The following is an 18,539-nucleotide window of genomic DNA, read 5'->3' on the forward strand; positions in this document are numbered from 1 at the left end:
TTGGAACCACTATCAGGGTCAACGTCATCCGTCTCTAATGCATCGGAAGTATCGCTACTCTCAGAATTGTTCGTGGAAGGATAGTTGACAAAATCTCCTGTCGATACATGACCGGATGCATAACTCGGCTGGTCGGTAGACGGGAAGACCGATGGCTGTCCGAGACTGTAATAATACGAAAGCTCCAATGATGAAGAAGTGCCTCCCGTTCCACTAAGAAAAGTGAATATAGGATGTAATGCTGTAGGGGAAGAAAAGTTTCCTGTCATGGGGACATGCTCATATGGAGGTAATTGTGATGAAGAAGGAAATCGTGGATCAAATCCATACATGTCTGCAACTGGCGTCGGTGGTGTAGCAAATGGAGAAAATTGTTGCGACGGTGTTGCTTGTGCACCAATGGTCATCGACGCTGGCTGTGGAATAAACATGTCCTTAGATACATGACGCCTTGCAGCCATCCCCCGATCTACTCCCGGCACTGGTGAAGATTCGAATGGGGTAAATTGCTGAACCGGAGGCATGTGCGGATGACCAGTATCTATTCTGGTGACTTGAACAGCAGGTTCAACAACGGTCGATCCATCGTACTGATCATGTCTCCTCTGTCTACCGCGACTAGACGAAGGTCCTGTATGAGATGGAACTCGTCAGCCAGGTGTCTGGAATGGGACATTTGATGTCGAAAGATGCCCAAAATTGAATGGATCGGACTGTCCTACAACCATACGATCAAAACGTCTGACCTACTGCATCGAACCATATGCACCATCCATGATGGTCCAGAGACGTGGATGTGCTCTTTCTCCGATATCATCAACATTAATAACATCCTGTGTCTGCTGACCAATACGCTTCATAGCACCCATCTGTAACAAAAAAATGATCGCGCAGTTGTTAGGAATAATTATATAACGCACCTATGCTAAAAAAATGGTTCCCAATGACAGAAGTCTCAAGTAAATGCATACCAAATATTCAAATTGCCCAGAGACTCCCTGAAGTATTTGGCCCATCTGCGGATTCTGGTCACTAAGGTTCGAAATATATAGAACAGTGTGCTTGTGATACCATTTGAGATAATTATTTGATGGGTTGAATGTATTAGCAAGCTGATCTGTGACCTCCGCGTTTACGCGAGCATTCCAATATTGTATCCACGCCCTAAGAAATTGGGCCCAATTCCTTCCAGGATAGCCCGACAAATCGAGCTGATGAAGCCCCTTCGGATTTGTGTTAATAGGTTCGGGAACTTTTTGAACTAGTTCAAACTGACGCATTACCCGATCTGGACAGTGAAACCCAATAATGTGCCAAAATACGAGGGGAACTCTGGCCCGCCAAATGTGCTTGCCGTGTCTGCAATATCGTGGTAATGCGGCCAATCTTTCCTCACTATACGGCATCCATATGAACTGTCATAACGAAAAATTAATTATTTATTTTCACAAAGAATAGGGTATATTAGTATATAGTAACTGAAGCTTTAACATGTAAAATATCTCATCCATGCGTAGCAATGCAATATGCTCACGATAGTAGCTGCTGCGCCTACCCGGCGGATCAACCCCTGTACGTTCAGCTGCCCATCTACCAGCTACCGGAAATTCACCGGTCTCAAGCACTGGATACATCTTCAGTCGAATGTTGGGAATCCATTACCATGCCCATATTTGGAGTAATAGATAAGGGCCGCCTGTGGTAGTGGTAGAAGCACGCGAAGCGTGACACAAACGTGAGTATAAACAAGCTAGAGTCGCTGACCCCCAACTGTACTCCCCCATCGCTTCCAAATCTCGAACATAGTCTAACCAGTTCAGACTAACAACATTCCAGCAGGAATCCGTGAATAGTAGACCACCCAATAAAATCAATATATACATGCGAGTCTACTGTCGTACCAGTTCATCAGGAGCATCCGGAGGTACTGGCGTAGTCAACTGTCTGTACATAGAAGACATCTTCAGGCAGCCACCTTTTAGCATCACATCTTCCGGCCAAAATCCTAAAACCTCACTCACCAACTGTTTGCGCTCTTATACAGTTCGCCTAACGTGATGCAGTGTAACGGGACGCCCGTCCACGCGTAGACCCCATAGCACCTCTACATCTTGCAAAGTTATCGTCGACTCGCTCATAACTGGAAGATGGAAGGTATGCATCTCCTATTTCCAGCGCTCAACGAGAGCTGTGATGAGTCCATAGTCTACAGTAAGATATCCAACCACTCGATCACCACGAAATCCTACTTGATCTATATGGTGCGCCACTCGTGGATCCAAATTGCGTAGGGGTTGAAAGAATCTTTTGTCACATCTTCCTAACATCAAAGTCTGCACCTACGCCATTGAAAACTGCGGCGGACCTATGCTCGAACTGTAGATACAGAACACTATCGCCAATCGGTCCCTGATGGGCGGCTGCCGAGGATCCGATATGCCAACTCTCCATTAACCTACACGGACAAATTTCAATAAAATATTATTCATATATTTTGGATTCAGATTTATATGCTATGGCATAGTAAGAGAGTTTGGTAACGTCAGGTTATAAGGCTAATTTCTCAAAATATACGTTAAAAAAAATCTCCTTGCTGATATATATATTTATAAATATATTTGGAAATATATTTATTTCAAAAAAATTAATAAAATATCTTTATTAATAAAAGAAGCCAGGTTATAAACATGCAAATTTAGCATTATATAGTTAACAAAGCATAGGCACATGTACACATTTTTTCAAAATCCAAACAAGAATACGAATTAAAATTAATATATAATTTGTACATTTTATATAATAAAAATTACAAATCAACGGGGACGGACAACAACATTTGATACATGGACAATTAGGAGCAGTGTGCCCGGGTTGCAAGCAATTACTACAACGACGCGATGCATCAATACATCTTCAGTCTATCTCATTCCTGATTCTACTGGTCTTCAATGGTCTAGGTGCTTTCTGCTTCAGATGATTAGTTAGGAGGCTTAGTCTCAACTCTGCTACGGGCCAATATTTCGGATCTCTTTACGAGTTGAAAGGACTCTCATATGTGGCTTGATAAGCTTCAAATGTGTACTCCGGCCCGACAAGTGACATCAGATTAAGGCCAGACCTAAAACATGCTGCAATCGCATGCGAACATGGAAATTTGAGTTCTCTCCATTTTTCACATGTACACGTACGGTTTTCAATGTCAACGGTTTGAGCATGACCACCTACATGAGTTTGGCGATATGCAGTGGTTATGCAATAATTTCCCCGCCTATGATCGAACACCTGCACCGAGTGCGCCCTGCCCTTTTGCTCATTTGCAACATATTTCTTCCATCCATACAGTGGCAAGTGATACATCTGATCCCAGGTCATCTTGTGATTTTTCACAAACAAATCCACTCTTTGGTTGAAGGTGTATCGAATCAAGGCAGTGATTGGGAGGAAGCGACTTTCTTGCAGCAAGTTATTGAAGCACTTGACCATGTTTGTTATTGCATGACCCCAACGATACCCTCCATCCTTACATAAGGCCCACTGCTCCGACCTAACGGATCCACCAGTTAGCCAGGCATATGCCTCGGGTGAAAGACTAAAGATGACACTCATATATTCCTCATACTTGCGAGTCTGATTTGCCTTTCCGGCACCCCATATGAGACTCTTTAACCTACAAATACAATTCCCGCATTACTTAAAAATCAGACCAAACTAGCCATATGTAGGAAAGTAAAAAATAATTCTTAGGGGTAACTATATTTGACTCGTAAAAAAATTACCTTTCATTCCTAAATTTCTGAGTGAAATTACTGCGAATGTGAACCAAGCAGAATCGATGGACCCCTAACGGCTCTTTCCACTCCTCTAGCCACCGCATGGTGTGGATGATCCCGTGGTGTCGGTCTGAAATTACGCATACGTTTTGTACATCTCGACATACGTGAATGCGCAATAATCTCATGAACCAACTCCAATTTCGATTATTCTCCTCATCAACGAGTGCAAATGCTAAAGGGAAGATATGGTTTCAGGCATCAAACCCAACCGCTACTAGCAATTTTTCCTGATATGGTCCCTTTAAGAATGTTTCGTCCATACAAATGACTGGTTTCAGGTGATGGAATGCTTGGATAGCAGGAGCAAATGTCTAAAATACATAGTCAAAAATCGTCTACGATGATGTACTCAATGGATGATAGTCCCAAACTACAACCGTCCCAGGGTTGGACAATTGGAGTTCTTGTACGTATGTTGGGAGTTGTGAAATAGATGTCGGCCAATCACCATAAACAATGTCAATTGCCCGACGTCTGGCGTACTAAGCCTTTTTGTACGTCACATCGACGTGAAACTCCTTTTTCACAGAAGTCTGAATTTCCTTCACTTTGTACAGCGGACCATTGATAATGTAGGGAATAATATGTTGGGCAATTAGATCGGCACTCAACCCCCGATAGTCATTGGTATTGCACACACGGACACATGTATGCCCAGGTACAAGTGACACGATCATCCACATTTTGTGAGAGGCACGGAGAGTTGCACGAATTTGCCAATTGCACGGAGGTGTGGAGTTTCGGGCTCTACAGCGCACAAACCAAGTTGTAGGTGTGCTAGCCCGAACTTTGAACTCTCTGTTCTCTTTTATAGACCACAATTTAACTGCTCGCTTTACATGCCCTTTCGTCTCGAACAGTTGGCCCAACTCCAATTCTTTCATGCGCTCACTCCAGAACTTTAGCTTTTCGGCCTCTCGAGTATCAAGCGGGTCAAATTGCAGTATAGCATCAACTTCTGCTTCATATCGCAAATTGGGACCTTCACTTTCGACAAAAGATTTGGCAAATGTCGTCTGATCCCGTGCTTGGATAGAATGAACCGGATAGACATCATCTTGGTCGTCGTCACTACCAGAATCGTCATCATCTGGCTCTGGTTCGGAACCAATTTCGACATCAACTAAATCAATGTCGGTATGCGAAAGAGGATCTAACATTGAGGAAGTTGGGATATCCGCAGCATGAGCCATAATTGTTGACTTATGCATACTTGGCCGACTACTGGTGGTTGGACGGTCAATTTCTCTGCAACGCATATTGCCTTTTTGTCGTCCTGTTCGGGACGGGAGATCATCGGCCATCTCTACTTCAGTAAGCTGACTATGGTGGAGATTCGTAGTGTCAAATAAATGGCAAGGTGGTTCGGCCTGAATCCCACTTCCAATTTCAAAAGTTTGACTATCATTACCACAATAATTCGATATCTCCTCAACTTCAATATAAATTTCAGTGGATTGTCGACTACCAGATTTTAGGTAGTACATACCAGCCACTCCATTATCACAAGCATGTAATAACCAGTAGCATGTTGGAGAAATCGATACACAATAAGAAGGAAAGAGCTGTCAACAGCCTATTGAAGAAGAAGGACATGGAAGAGATGATGAATATTCTGGATCAAAAAATGACAGTGACAGATTCAGTGGTGATATAGAATATTATAGAGATGAGCCTCTTCTTGATGATTTGACATTGGAGCCAACTCAGTGTCGAAGCACATTAGAAAATGTCCAAACTGAAGGACCTTCACAGCAGGGAGGAGTTTCAACATAGCAGCCTACTACTAAACAGGCTGAAATACAAGAGTCCCCACAACAACAGCAAGCACAGCAGAAAAAAAACAAGTAAGGCGACGAAGAAAAACACAACAGTAGCAGCAAATCCAAGATTCTACACCTGACGTAGATGCGTTGGCAGAAAATACAATCCCAGATCATTTAAGTAATGATGCTGATTCATCAGAGAAAGATCAAGAAGCTGAGTAGTATGCTAGTAGGTATAAAGATTTTTCTTGGAAAAAATTTAGAATTGATACAAGGTTCGAGTTGGGTTTGAAATTTGAGTCAAGAGTCCAATTCAAAGTTGCTATCCAAGAATATTGAATTAAGATGGGAAAGCTAGAGTACACAAAGAAAAATGAACCAAAGATGGTGAGAACCAGGTGTAAAGATCCATGTCCATGGTTTGTGTTTGCCTCAGTTGAAAAGGCACTTGGCACAGTAAATTTGGTGGTGAAGACAATGTATGAAAAGCATGAAAACTGCAATCATGCTTGGAAAAATAAAACTTTGAAGGCCAATTGGTTGTCAAATAGATATATGGAGAGAATTAGATCAAACACTCACATGCCAACTCAGGAAATTAGGCAAACAGTGCATGAGTACCAAATTCAAATTTCTAAATGGGTGGCTTCTAATGCGAGGAAAATGGCTCTCAAAATGATACAGGAGTCTGCTAAAGCATAGTACAAGAAAATTTGGGAATATTGTGCTGAAATAAAAAAGAAACATGAAGGGAGTACAATACAGGTAATGTTTACTCCATTTAGAGGACCAAGGGGTAATCCTAAATTCATGAGGTTATACTGCTGTTTAGGACAACTGAAGAAGGGATTCAAGAATGGCTGTAGGCCAATAATAGGCCTGGATGGTTGCCATCTAAAGGGGATTTATAGAGGACAGTTACTAACTGCCATTGCTGCAGACCCGAATAATGGATGGTGGCCCATTACTTGGGCAGTTGTGGAGAGAGAAGCAACTGAGTAATGGGCTTGGTTTCTCAAATATCTAAATGAGGACTTGGAAATCAAAAATCGGTGCCACTATACCTTTATATCAGATTAGCAAAAGATATGATATTAACAATATATGAAACTTTCAAAGTCAAAATTCCTTTCAAATATGGTAGAAGCTAATAGCCTGTCATGATTCTATTATAGGAGTTAGACAGGGCACTTACTGAAGTTTTGCCTAGATGTGAGCACAAGTATTTTTGCTGTCCTTTCAAACATATATATTTTTATCAAGTTTTCTTTTGCATTATAACTTTTCAACTATTTAATAACAACTAAAATGAGTTTGTGAGGACAGGTACTGCGTCCAACATATGTGCCGCAATTTCAAAAAAAAACATCCTGGTTTGGCTCTTAAAGACAGGTTATGGAATATAGCATGTTACAGAACAGTGGAAATGTACAACAGAGCTATGGATGAACTTCAAACTTTTGATAAGGAAGCATATGAATGGGTCAAGAAAGCGCCTCATCCTCGGCATTGGTGCAAGGCATACTTTCCAACTCACGTCAAGAGTGATATGATAGTGAACAACTTATTCGAGTCCTTCAATGCTCATATTAAAGATGCAAGGGACCAACCTATCATCAAAATTTTGGAACTGATAAGGGAATATCTTATGGACAGGATCCAAAGAAGACGAGCTGCAATGGAGAAATACAAGGGCTCCACTGGACCTTTAATTAATGAAATTGTTGAGACTAAGGTCAAGCATTCAAGTCAGTGGATGCCCATTTGGAATGCACTGCATGGCTATCAAGGCAAGGGTACAAGAGGGGCCCAATTTGTAGTAGATATGAAAAAAAATTATTGCACTTGCAGATGATGGGAGGTTAGTAGAATTCCTTGCTGTCATGCAATTGCTACTATCTTGATGCGAGAAGAGGATCCTTACAATTATCTGGATCGTTGTTATAGCAGAGGCCTCTTCTTCAAGATTTATGAGAATATTTTGCAGCCAATTAGTGGCGAGGATCATTGGCCCTCATCCACCATGCCTGTGTTGAATCCACCAATATCAGTTACTCAACCTGGTAGGCCTAAAAAGGCCAGGAGAAGGGATGTGACTGAGGGGAGAGATCATGGTAGAAGGTTGAGAAGGAGGATTGTCATTCATTGTAGAAAATGTGATGGGGTAGGCCATAACGCAACTACATGCAAGAAGCCTCCCAATGAAGAAAATCAACAAGGTTCTAACAGGTCATCCGAGACTCAACCTAGTAATCAGCAAAGGCAGCAACCAGCAGAAAAAAGGAGGATAGTAAGTGCATTAAATCTGTTAATTTTTCACTATTCTCCATCTGTCATGTACTTACACATATCTGTTGAAAGTCTCATACGAATCATGAACCAAGCCAGTTTTCTTAAAATTTGCAACAACAAACTCAACAAGCTAACGATGAAACTGGGCAGCAACATCCACAATAGGCCCAACAACATCATCATTCACAGCAAAGAAAAAACTCGGCTGCAAAGCCGCTTACTGATGCAGAAAAAGGAGCCATCAATGCTAACTATGCTTATTTGGGTAAAGAACCCCTATTCACAGTTGGGAACTGGAAGGGAAATGGAGTAGAAGAGGCAAGGGCAGAGGAAGACAAGTTGAAAGAGAAATGGGAAAAGGAACAGCCACTAGAAGAGGAATTCAGCCATGATAGACTAAACTTTTGTCAAAACTCTTATTGTCTTATGCTGTGTAAACTAATGGTGACAATTCATTACCATATCAGAACATATTTTTGTGTCTAGTAGTTCTTCTTTATTATTATTTTTTTTGTCTAGTAGTTCCTTGTTGGTAAAATGCTGATTCTGCTTTGTATTATAGCCAACTTTTGATGCTCATAAATGTAGAGAAATTCCTAATTTTATGATGAAATTTAAAATTTTTATAACTTGGTTTTGAATCCATGGTAAGATTTCATAGCTTGTGTCTAGTTACTTCATAAATGTACTACGCAAGTGATTAATATATTTGATACAACATGGCTTTATCTGCTCCTTATTGCACCATTATTATGACTTTTTTCAAAGCACAATACAAAACAATTCATTGAGTCGAATAAATAAACTACAACATTTTCATTTAATAAAAAGAGACAACCAGATATTTCATTGGGACAAACACAAACACAGATTTGATTACAAGCTTTGCGGATACATCATACAACTATAAATAAAAAATTTACATTAAAAGGAACAATTTAGATCATCTTCTTCCCCTGCAAACTTCAACTTGGTAAGGGCCAGGTGTTTGCAAGCGCCTTCTATTTGCCAAAAACTGACAAGGTTTCCATTTTTTTGGCCCCAACTCATCAAAATTAAAAAAATCAATATCCATGTTAAAAAAAGCAATTTCACCAGCAACTTATTAACCCATTTCTTGCAGCGAATTTCTTTCTCCAGTTCTTTAACTTTTTCCTTCAATTTTGTTACCTTTCTTTCATTTTTTCCTGCTATTTCTTCATATTCATCTCTATCCTTTTCAATTGCATTAATATTTCGAAGAAGGCCAGGTATAATTTCTGTAGACCGTCAGCACATCTCCTCATCGATCCATGCCCAATATCCATAGCAACTTTCTGCACACACAGCAAACCTTCGTCCAGGATTTTTTGCAGTCAATGAAGTAATCACCCTAGTCTCTTTCTCACATATGCACACCAGTAGAGGGGAACTGTTCATTCTTCGTATTTTCAGCTCCAACTTTGACTGGATGGAGATTTTTCTTGCTCTAACATAAGCTAAGGGAAGAAGCTACCTTTTTACTCTCTCATTACTTGGTAAACCATCCTTTAGAGACTATAATACTCTTGATATTTGGTCGCGCATCTCACGAGATAATGCTCCCGTCAATTTTAACTGCTGGGTTTGACAGAAGGGCCACGAATATGCTATTTTTTTAGATCAAGGGCCAAAACTTTATCGTTAATTGTTCTCAAGCAATTCACACATAATCAATTATAATGATTCTAGAGGTGAAATAATATATGCATTTTTTTTGTCAAATTTAATTCCTCATGACTTGGAAAACAATCATTATGCAATTGTTCAAATTACACTAAATACTCAAAATATCAAGTAAAGGAAAGATAATTATACCCTAATTTTAACAAGTTAAACTTAATCTCTCACCCTAACATAATTTCACAAATAAACAAATCACATAGTCAATTTATAGCCTTCCTCCTCCTATAATCATCTTTTTCTCAAAATTTTGCAACTAAGAGAGATTTATTTACACTAATTTTACTTAAATAGTAAGAATGTCTTTTTATACGAAAATCGACACTTTTAGGTGAAGATTTCCGGTTACTCAACATTTTGTTTATTTAAATTGCTATGCATACTCGTAATTTAAGTAATTTTTTACGCGAAAGTCGGCATTTGTAGATGCCAACACCCAGTTATTCGATACAAGAATCATTGGAGTAGAAGAAAAACTCTTATTATCTTTTTTTTTCTTTTCTCATTTTTTTTTCTTTTTTGTAAGACAATAAATAAATTTTCCCTCATAGAAAATATATAAGAATAATCAAAGGAGGAGTATAACCTTTATCGACTATATCAATCACTTACTTGAAAAATTAAGTAAAGAGAAGAAATCTCATTAAACATGTAAAATTATAGGCATAATTTTCCTCACTTTATCGGATATACTTTCTAAAATGCAAAAATGCTAATTGCTTACTAATCATTTCCAAGTTAAATGAGGATTAAATCTTCTAAAATATATATAAAGTTTTCAAAAGTGAAAGAATTAGACACTTAAAGTTGGAACAATTTAGGCCTTTTGAATAAAAATGCAAAAATTTGAAGAACTTTTGGGCCATAATGAAATATTGAAAAAGATTTTAGAAAAAATTTGACAAAATTTTTTCTTATAAATGGACAAAATTTCTTGCCAACATACCCAATTTCAAGCAAATTATCCATATGGCAAGATTTCTATGCACAATTCTAACATTTCTAATCATTTAAAGTCACAAAATATCATCACATAGCATTAAAGTGCAAGTTCAAATATCCCCCACACTTAAACTTCACATTGTCCTCAATGTGAGAAAGGAGAAATAACAAAAGTAAGAGAAAGTAATACTTCTCTAATGAACTTGCGCGATCTGAATCCATGGCAATGTGATGAATTTCCAACTTTACTTGAGAAAGAATGGAGAGTTCAATTAATGCATGGAGAGTTCAATTAATGCACCTTGAAAAAGACAAAAATAAAACTTCTTAAGAATAAAAGCTTGCAACCAACAAGAAGAAAAGTGGAGTTGAAGGAGGAAAAAGAGGGAAGAATGAGGAAAAGTGGTCTGAGGCTTCGTTTTGGAAAGGATCCGAGGTCGGATCATGATAAGTGAGTTCGGATCAAAAGGCTCGAATTTTTTTTTATTGCAGAAATTTCTGCAATTTTCAATTTGACCCCAATTTGAAACACACTCTTCAATTCGTGCTCTACAATGAAATTTTTAGCAATTCAACACTTCACACACATGGAAAATGACTTAAACATGAATCTTAACATCTCAAAACAAATCAAAAACATGTAAAATGCAAATTGAGGGTTGAGATTCTTGGATCAAATAGTCCCCTTGACACTTCCAATGCACATGGTGGTGCTCAAACGGTATAAAGAGTGCAAATAGGTCATGAACACATTTAAACACTTGAATCCACTTTAACTTCATGCAAATGACTAACTTAATCTCATAACATGAAATTAAGCATTGTAAACTCAAAAGTAAAGGTTAAACTTCCCTTTTTCACATCGGTCTCCACTCCTTATAAACTCCTTTGCACTTGAAATACTTCACGTGACTTCTTGTCCTTGCTACCAAAGGAGACGCAATGAGGATATCTTGGGCATTAATACCTTTAGAACCTATACTTTCAATACACTCCTCAAGAGGGGTGAAAAATGAGTCATTAAAACTCATCTTTTGAGGTTCAAGATTAGTTCCAAAGATATTATCATATGAAATGGATATTTGCTCATTGAAACGTAATTGAGATTCATCATTTTCATCAAAATGCAATCCATTTTCAAATAAACACATTCCCACCATTCATGTTAGGATCATTTTGTAAATTATTAGAAGAAATAACTTCGCACAATGCATTCAATTGCTCATGTATTCTACCAAAGTGAGAAGCCAATTCATCTATTCTTTTCTCAATCCTATCAAAACGGTCGGAAGTTACATTAGCTAACTTTTCTATGGCTAAATCAAAGTGATTAGAAGAATTTTCTATAGCTAGCTCCCAAGAGGTATTAGAATAATTAGCTAATGGTTCACTTTCTAATTCCCAATGTAGAGGTGCATTAACTAACTTCTCTATTGCCAACTTCCAAGATGGTTTTGATTCATATTGGACACTTTTAGGTTGGTAATCATAAAAATTTGGAGAATCACTATATGCACATTGATTATCCTAACCATACACATGAGAATTGCTCCAATTAGCACTGTATTGATTAAAATAAGGATTGTAATACTCTAATTCATCATAATAATCAACATTTTGTGCTTGCATGCATGTACTAGTAGCATGATAACCTCCACACAAGTCACAAATCACATGATAATAATTAAAAGTATTAACATTCCTCTTTTGCTCAATTTCATGCATGATTGTATCCATTTGAACTTGTAGCATCATAACATCAAATTTAGCCTTTAAGCACTTTAAACCATATTCAAAAGGCATACATTCAGTGAATTCTTGGTTACCTCTGTTGAAGGAGTTTTGTACTTGGTAACCATCCATTGCCAATCTTCCACTTCTCAAGTATTGTCCTCCAAATTGATCTATCCTCCTCATCACCTAAAATTGTTTTTAAACAACTTAAAAGTAAGATTAGTAAGAAGAATAGGTGATAAAACACATACACATATAAAACACTAAAATTATAGAAAATAACATTCACACTATAACTAATAAAATGTCTAAACTAATAAAGCTGCTCTTCACACCGATATTGCCAAATCTTCCCCGGTAGCGGTGCCAAAAACTTGACGTGCGTGGGTATATATACACAATTAGCTCATTCATAATCAAGTTTTACATTTATAAACTCCTAAACACCACACACGTGATTTATCGCAAGTATACGAATCGTGAGCGAGTATAGGGTATTAAGAGTCGATCCCACAAGGAAAATTGCAATTACCGACACTACTAAAGCTTCTCTATTATTTAGACTATCAATGAATTATAATAAATAAAACCTATAGAACTTATACAAGAAAATAACAAATGGAAGCTCCTTGGGTTGTGGTATCCCTAACTACTCATGCAAGTGTGACTTTTGGATCATTGAGTACTACTATCTAGGGTAGTTATGGTGTAATTTTCTTATGTATTTGAATCATACTTTCGTAATGAATCAATTATACTCATAACTAATCCATACCTATTCTCATAGTTATGAAATTAGCTACAAGTTCATTGCTTCAATAAAATTAAATAAAATTAATCACCAAAACCACATAGGTGCACCTCTACTCTCGTGAGTGTACTACCTGTGTTTAGCACCTCTTGAACCAGTGTTGAATCTCAATTTTTATTGCAGAAACAATACCTTAGATAATCAAGATTAATGGTACCAGATTAATCATGATTTAAAGAGCTAAAGTGCTAAATAACTTCAAATACTAGCAATCAAATAGCCAAATAATAAATACTAACAATCATAGAAAGTTCAACCAAACCCAAGGTATAAACTTTAAAGATGCATCATAAACACAAAATCCAGAACTTGTATATTAACTAAACTTAGAATCAAGTACAAAAGATAAAGAGTTGGAAAGAAAAGTAACCCTTGTCACATGAGCTCTTTCATTGCCTTCTTCATCTCCATCTTCATCTTTGCCTAGCTAATAAACAAGTAGGATGAACTATACTACTCTATACCCAACTACTAAACTAATTGAATTAAGAAAAAAACTAGTGAGAACTATATTTTTGTGGAGTTTCTCTAGCCTCCCAAAGTTATGAAAATGTTCTTCAAGACTTACATTTATAGAGGAATTTCTTGTAATGGACAAGTGTTTAATAATGTATTGAGCCCATAACCAAGCTAAAATGGAGTTGTAAAGCTTCTTTTGCAGCTGTCTTGGGCTGTTTCCACCGATAATCTTGCATGAAAGGTTGGTCAAAAAGCTTGTGTGAACAGAACACAAGTTGGTAAGCCGAAAGTAGTGATCCGAGGGCTAGATCCGAGCTCTGATCGCTCAAATTACCCCTCAGATTGCATTTTTCTTCATTTTTTACCTTCACTGTTCATTGGGATCTGAGGCCTGCTACAGTGGATCTGAGCTCGGTCTCGGATCCACTTGTCCAGAAGATCAGACGAGGGCTCGGATCATATTGGATCCGGGTACGGATCGCTTGCTCTGTTTTTTATCCACTTCAACTGATATTTTTTCGATGTTAGAGGCTGAACTAGCTCTTATGTAAAACATGAAAGTTGTAGCTCTTTGAGTTAGTTTTCCAATGCATCAAGAATCACCTAATTTTGAGCTCCGCGGACTGATAAATGACCAAATTACCCTTGACTGGTCAGAAATTTGTTTCAGCTTCAACCATAGAAAATGTACTTCAGTATTTCGACCTTTTGACTATGAAAACCACCGAAATGGACTTCAATATTTTCATACCAAATGTAGATCTATCTCTTGGCTTCAAAATGGTATAAAAATCATCTCAATCTGATCATTTTCACTCAAGATATTGCCAAAATACCACAAGGTGTCAAAGCTGTGAAACTCCATTTCTTTAGAACTTGATTGCATTTCATCTCTTGCACTTTATATTCTTTTTTTATCACTTAAAACATCATCAATCATCCAATTCTCTTCTCAAATCATTAAAAAGGTAAACATCATAAGTACTACGAAAAATAAAAGAAAAAAAAACTAGCGACAATGTAACGTAGTGACGAGCACTCTCTCAAATAATCGCTTGGTCAGGTGAAGAGGGTGGAGTTGGAAGAGCTTCAATACCCAGCTTGGTCTCAATGCGACGAAGACGCTTGGAGTTCCGTTTGTTCTCTTGTCGACTTTTCTTCACCTCAGTTTCGACACAAAGCAGCTTATCCATTATCTTCTTTAGAAACGACCGAGTGTCTTGAGATGAAGATAGACGCCGTGAGGAAGACGTCTCAGTTGAGACCGGTGGGGTGGCTGTCTCAACCCCTTGAGCTTCTTCAATTCGTTCAATTTTAGCTTTCTCCTCGTGCCTAATGTCTCCCTGAGCACCTCCTTGAGTCAAAGGACCACCTACATCTCTACTCTTCAAAATAAACCTACAAAAATCCAGTGTAAAGACATCCTTTTTCTTAAGACCTGTAGGGATAGCGTTAGAAAAATCCACTCCAACCCTTTGAAACTCTAAGGTCAAGAAGCGAGGATATCGGAAAGCATGTTTAATGTCGTTACTGCGAACCACTGTCCACATGTGGTTGGTGATAATGCTTCCTAATGGAATACCTTGGATGTTGCCTAGACCATGCTCCATTTTATCCAAGAAATAGATGTCACTTGTGTGCGCCTCATTGGTTCCACTTGCCCTCGGAATTATGTTGGAGGCAAACAAGTAAATTAGAAGACGTTGCGACTCCGGAAATGATGAAGTCAATACTGAATATCGCCTAGTCTTCCGAGTAGTCTTGTACTCAACCCCCAAGCGTACAAGTACCTCTAGCATGTTCCAAGAGTCCAAATCGCTGGGTTTGAAAGCTTTTTTCAAATCTACCTTATACCTCACATCCGAAACATGAAGATAGCACTCCAAATCAGCTCTATGGACTTGAACTTTTTTTCCTCGCACTGTACTGGTAATCACTTCTGTGTCGTAGTGAAAAACCTTCTTGTCCTCCACATTTGCATAAAATTCTCGGACAAGGTCCTCATAATAGAAGTTTGGAATGTTAAAGAAGTTTTTCCATCCCAATTTGGCAAAGGATGCTTTGAGATGGTAGACCTCCTCAACATCCGGAGTGACATCTTTCTCCACCAATACCTTAACTCCCCTTCTAGAATTATACCATGCTTCATTTTCGGCGGAGGTGAAGCGCGACTTATCATATGGGACTTGCTCCTCTTGGTCCTCTTGTGCCTCTTGTTCCTCATGTTGTTAAGTCTCCTCTTCGGATGATGGCTCGTCTTTAAGTACAAGACGTCTACTTGCTTTTCTTTTCATGCGTAGTGGTCTAGACGTCGAACCTTCTCCTCTCCTATTGAGAGGTGGAGATTTCACCGCACCTTTCTTAGTGCGAGCCATTGTACCTAATTAAAATTATTAAAAGTTAACTTCATTTAATCGATACATTGTTAAATAATGATAACAAACACTTATCTTTAAAGAGACAACTTATCAACTTATTTACTTAATAAGTAACAATTAATACCATCAGTAAGTATCAAAATTGATTATCAACAACAACAAGTGCTCTATCATTTTCCCAAATAAAACATTTAAGCAAATAATGTTTAAATAATTAGATAAAGCAACTAATCACACAACTCACTCCCAACTTAATGACCTAAATAAGCATAATGAAATGCTAAAAAACACCTTAACCATGAGTTTAGACTTAAAAAGGTCATTAATTCACCTTTAACCAAAATTTCTAGAATAAACATGCCAAAAATAAAAGGATAAGCTAATTAATCCTAAATTTAGAATGTAAATATCTTAGAGTAATCCATTAATCTCCTACATTTTTCTTTAATCCAATTAATAAGAATTTAGCTAATAAGTATCAAATCAAATTAATCCTCAAAATTAGCTAAAATTGCTAAATTCACCAAATAATCACAAACCCATGAGTTAAACATCACCAATAATAATCAATAAGCTCAATAAGCACAATGTAAAGCACCAAACTTCACAAAATGAAAAAAATTCGAAATTGCCCAAAAATTAGAACAAAGTGATAAATGGCAAAATTCAAACGACAACATTTGATGAAGATTTGTTACCTCAAACTTGTTTGTTGATGATTATGGATGCAAATGGTGAAGAAAACGCAAAAAATTTCACTCCAATTCGGCCTCAAATGGAGAGTTCAAAAATTTGAAACCTTTGTTCTTCACAAGCTCAAATGCGAATTTAAACTTGTTTTTGTAGAAATTTAAGTTATGGAATCATCTCTCAAGGGAAAGAGGAGTGTTTTGGTGTATTTAGTTTGGAAATTGGATGGTGAAAAGATGGACTTTGGTGAGTAGTGTGTGTTTAAGGTGTGAGTGTGTGTGAAGGTAAAAGAAGAAGAGAAGAAAAACTTGGGGAATCCGTGCGCGGATTCCCCTTATTTCGCGCCTCTGGCCAGAATCCGGCCAGTTTCTGGCTGGATTGATGGCCGGATTCTGGCCAAGCAAATTTTTTAAAAAAAAAAAAGTGCATATCCTGCTGGAATCTGGTCGGATTTCTGATCGGATTCAAGGCAGTAGCCTCAAAAATCTGTGTTTTCTTCCCCTGTTAATCCGGCTAAGTATTCGGCCAGTTTGTGGCTGGATTTGCTGCAGAAATGTTTTTATTTCTACAGTTTTTCCTTCTTTTTTCCATTCAACCAAGTTTTTAACTCACCCTATTTTCCACTTGTTTCATTTTCTTCAAGAAAAATTGCACTTTAAACACGAAACATGCTCTTTTTCAACCAATTGCCTTTCGGAACATGAAACCATGCATTAATATAATCTTATCATAAAGTACTTTACATATATGAAAGGCATCAAATGAATTTGAAAACTCCCTTTTGCACTTGAACAATTTGGATAAACCATTGCCATTGCCACCTATAAGATACACAAAAACCTAGTTTAAACAACTTAAAAGCTACTAAAAACAAGAAATCGTTGGGTTGTCTTCCAACAACCGCTTCTTTATAGTCATTAGCTTGACTATATCACCTCATTTTTCAAGGAGGTTTAGTTAACGAGTAATCCACCGTTTTTGGACATGGTGGATCATTAAATGGTGACTTTATAGCAAAAGTCACATGATCTAATAATGTGAGAAATGGAAGTGACTTACCTATCCCAAGTGTTTCATAGATATTATCTTGAATATGCACCACTTGAGAATTCATCAAAGGAGATGCCATGAAAATATCCTCGGTAGCAATACCCTTAGAACCTAAACTTTCAATGCACTCCTCAAGAGGGGTGAAAAATGAGTCATTAAAACTCACCTCTTGAGCCTCAAAATTAGTTCTAAAGATATTATCATGAGAAATGGATATTTGCTCATTAAAACACACTTGAGATTCATCATTTTCATTAAAATGCAACCCATTTTCACGTGTTTTATTCCCACCATTCATGCTAGGATCATTTTACAAATTATTAGAAGAAATAACTTCACTCAATGCATTCAATTGCTCATGTATTCTACCAAAGTGAGAAGCTAATTCATTTATTTTTTCCTCAATCCTATCAAAACGGTCGGAAGTTGCATTTGCTAGCTTTTCTATTGCTAAATCAAATTGATTAGAAAAATTTTCTACAACTAGCTCCCAAGATGCATTAGAATCATTAGCTAATGGTTCACTTTCTAACTCCCAAGGTAGAGGTGCATTAGCTAACTTCTCTATTACCAACTCCCAAGATGGTTTTCATTTATATTGGACACTTTCAGGTTGGTAATCATAAAAATATGAATAATCACTATAAGTACATTGATTATCCCAACCATAAGCAGGAGAATTGTTCCAATTAGCACTATATCGATCAAAACAAGGATTGTAATGCTCTAATTCATCATAATAATCCACATTTTGTACTTGCATACATGTATTAGTAGCATGATAATTTCCACACAAGTCACAAATCACATGATAAGAATTAAAAGTATTGACATTCCTCCCTTGCTCAATTTCATGCATAATTGTGTCCATTTGAACTTGTAA

The 18,539-nt window shown here is 37.6% G+C and overlaps 1 protein-coding gene across 1 annotated transcript; it reads right to left on the reverse strand.

Moving 5' to 3' along the window:
- Nucleotides 1-3,030: 3,030 nt before the first annotated feature.
- LOC113713974 (uncharacterized) lies at nucleotides 3,031-3,874 on the reverse strand. The gene is made up of 2 exons (XM_027237774.2): nucleotides 3,777-3,874; nucleotides 3,031-3,667 (listed from the first exon to the last, which is right to left on the reverse strand). Exons 1-2 carry the CDS (start codon nucleotides 3,872-3,874, stop codon nucleotides 3,031-3,033), a joined length of 735 nt encoding a protein of 244 aa, XP_027093575.2.
- Nucleotides 3,875-18,539: the final 14,665 nt, after the last annotated feature.

This window comes from Coffea arabica, chromosome 10c (assembly GCF_036785885.1).
Source record: "Coffea arabica cultivar ET-39 chromosome 10c, Coffea Arabica ET-39 HiFi, whole genome shotgun sequence".
NCBI lineage: Eukaryota > Viridiplantae > Streptophyta > Magnoliopsida > Gentianales > Rubiaceae > Coffea > Coffea arabica.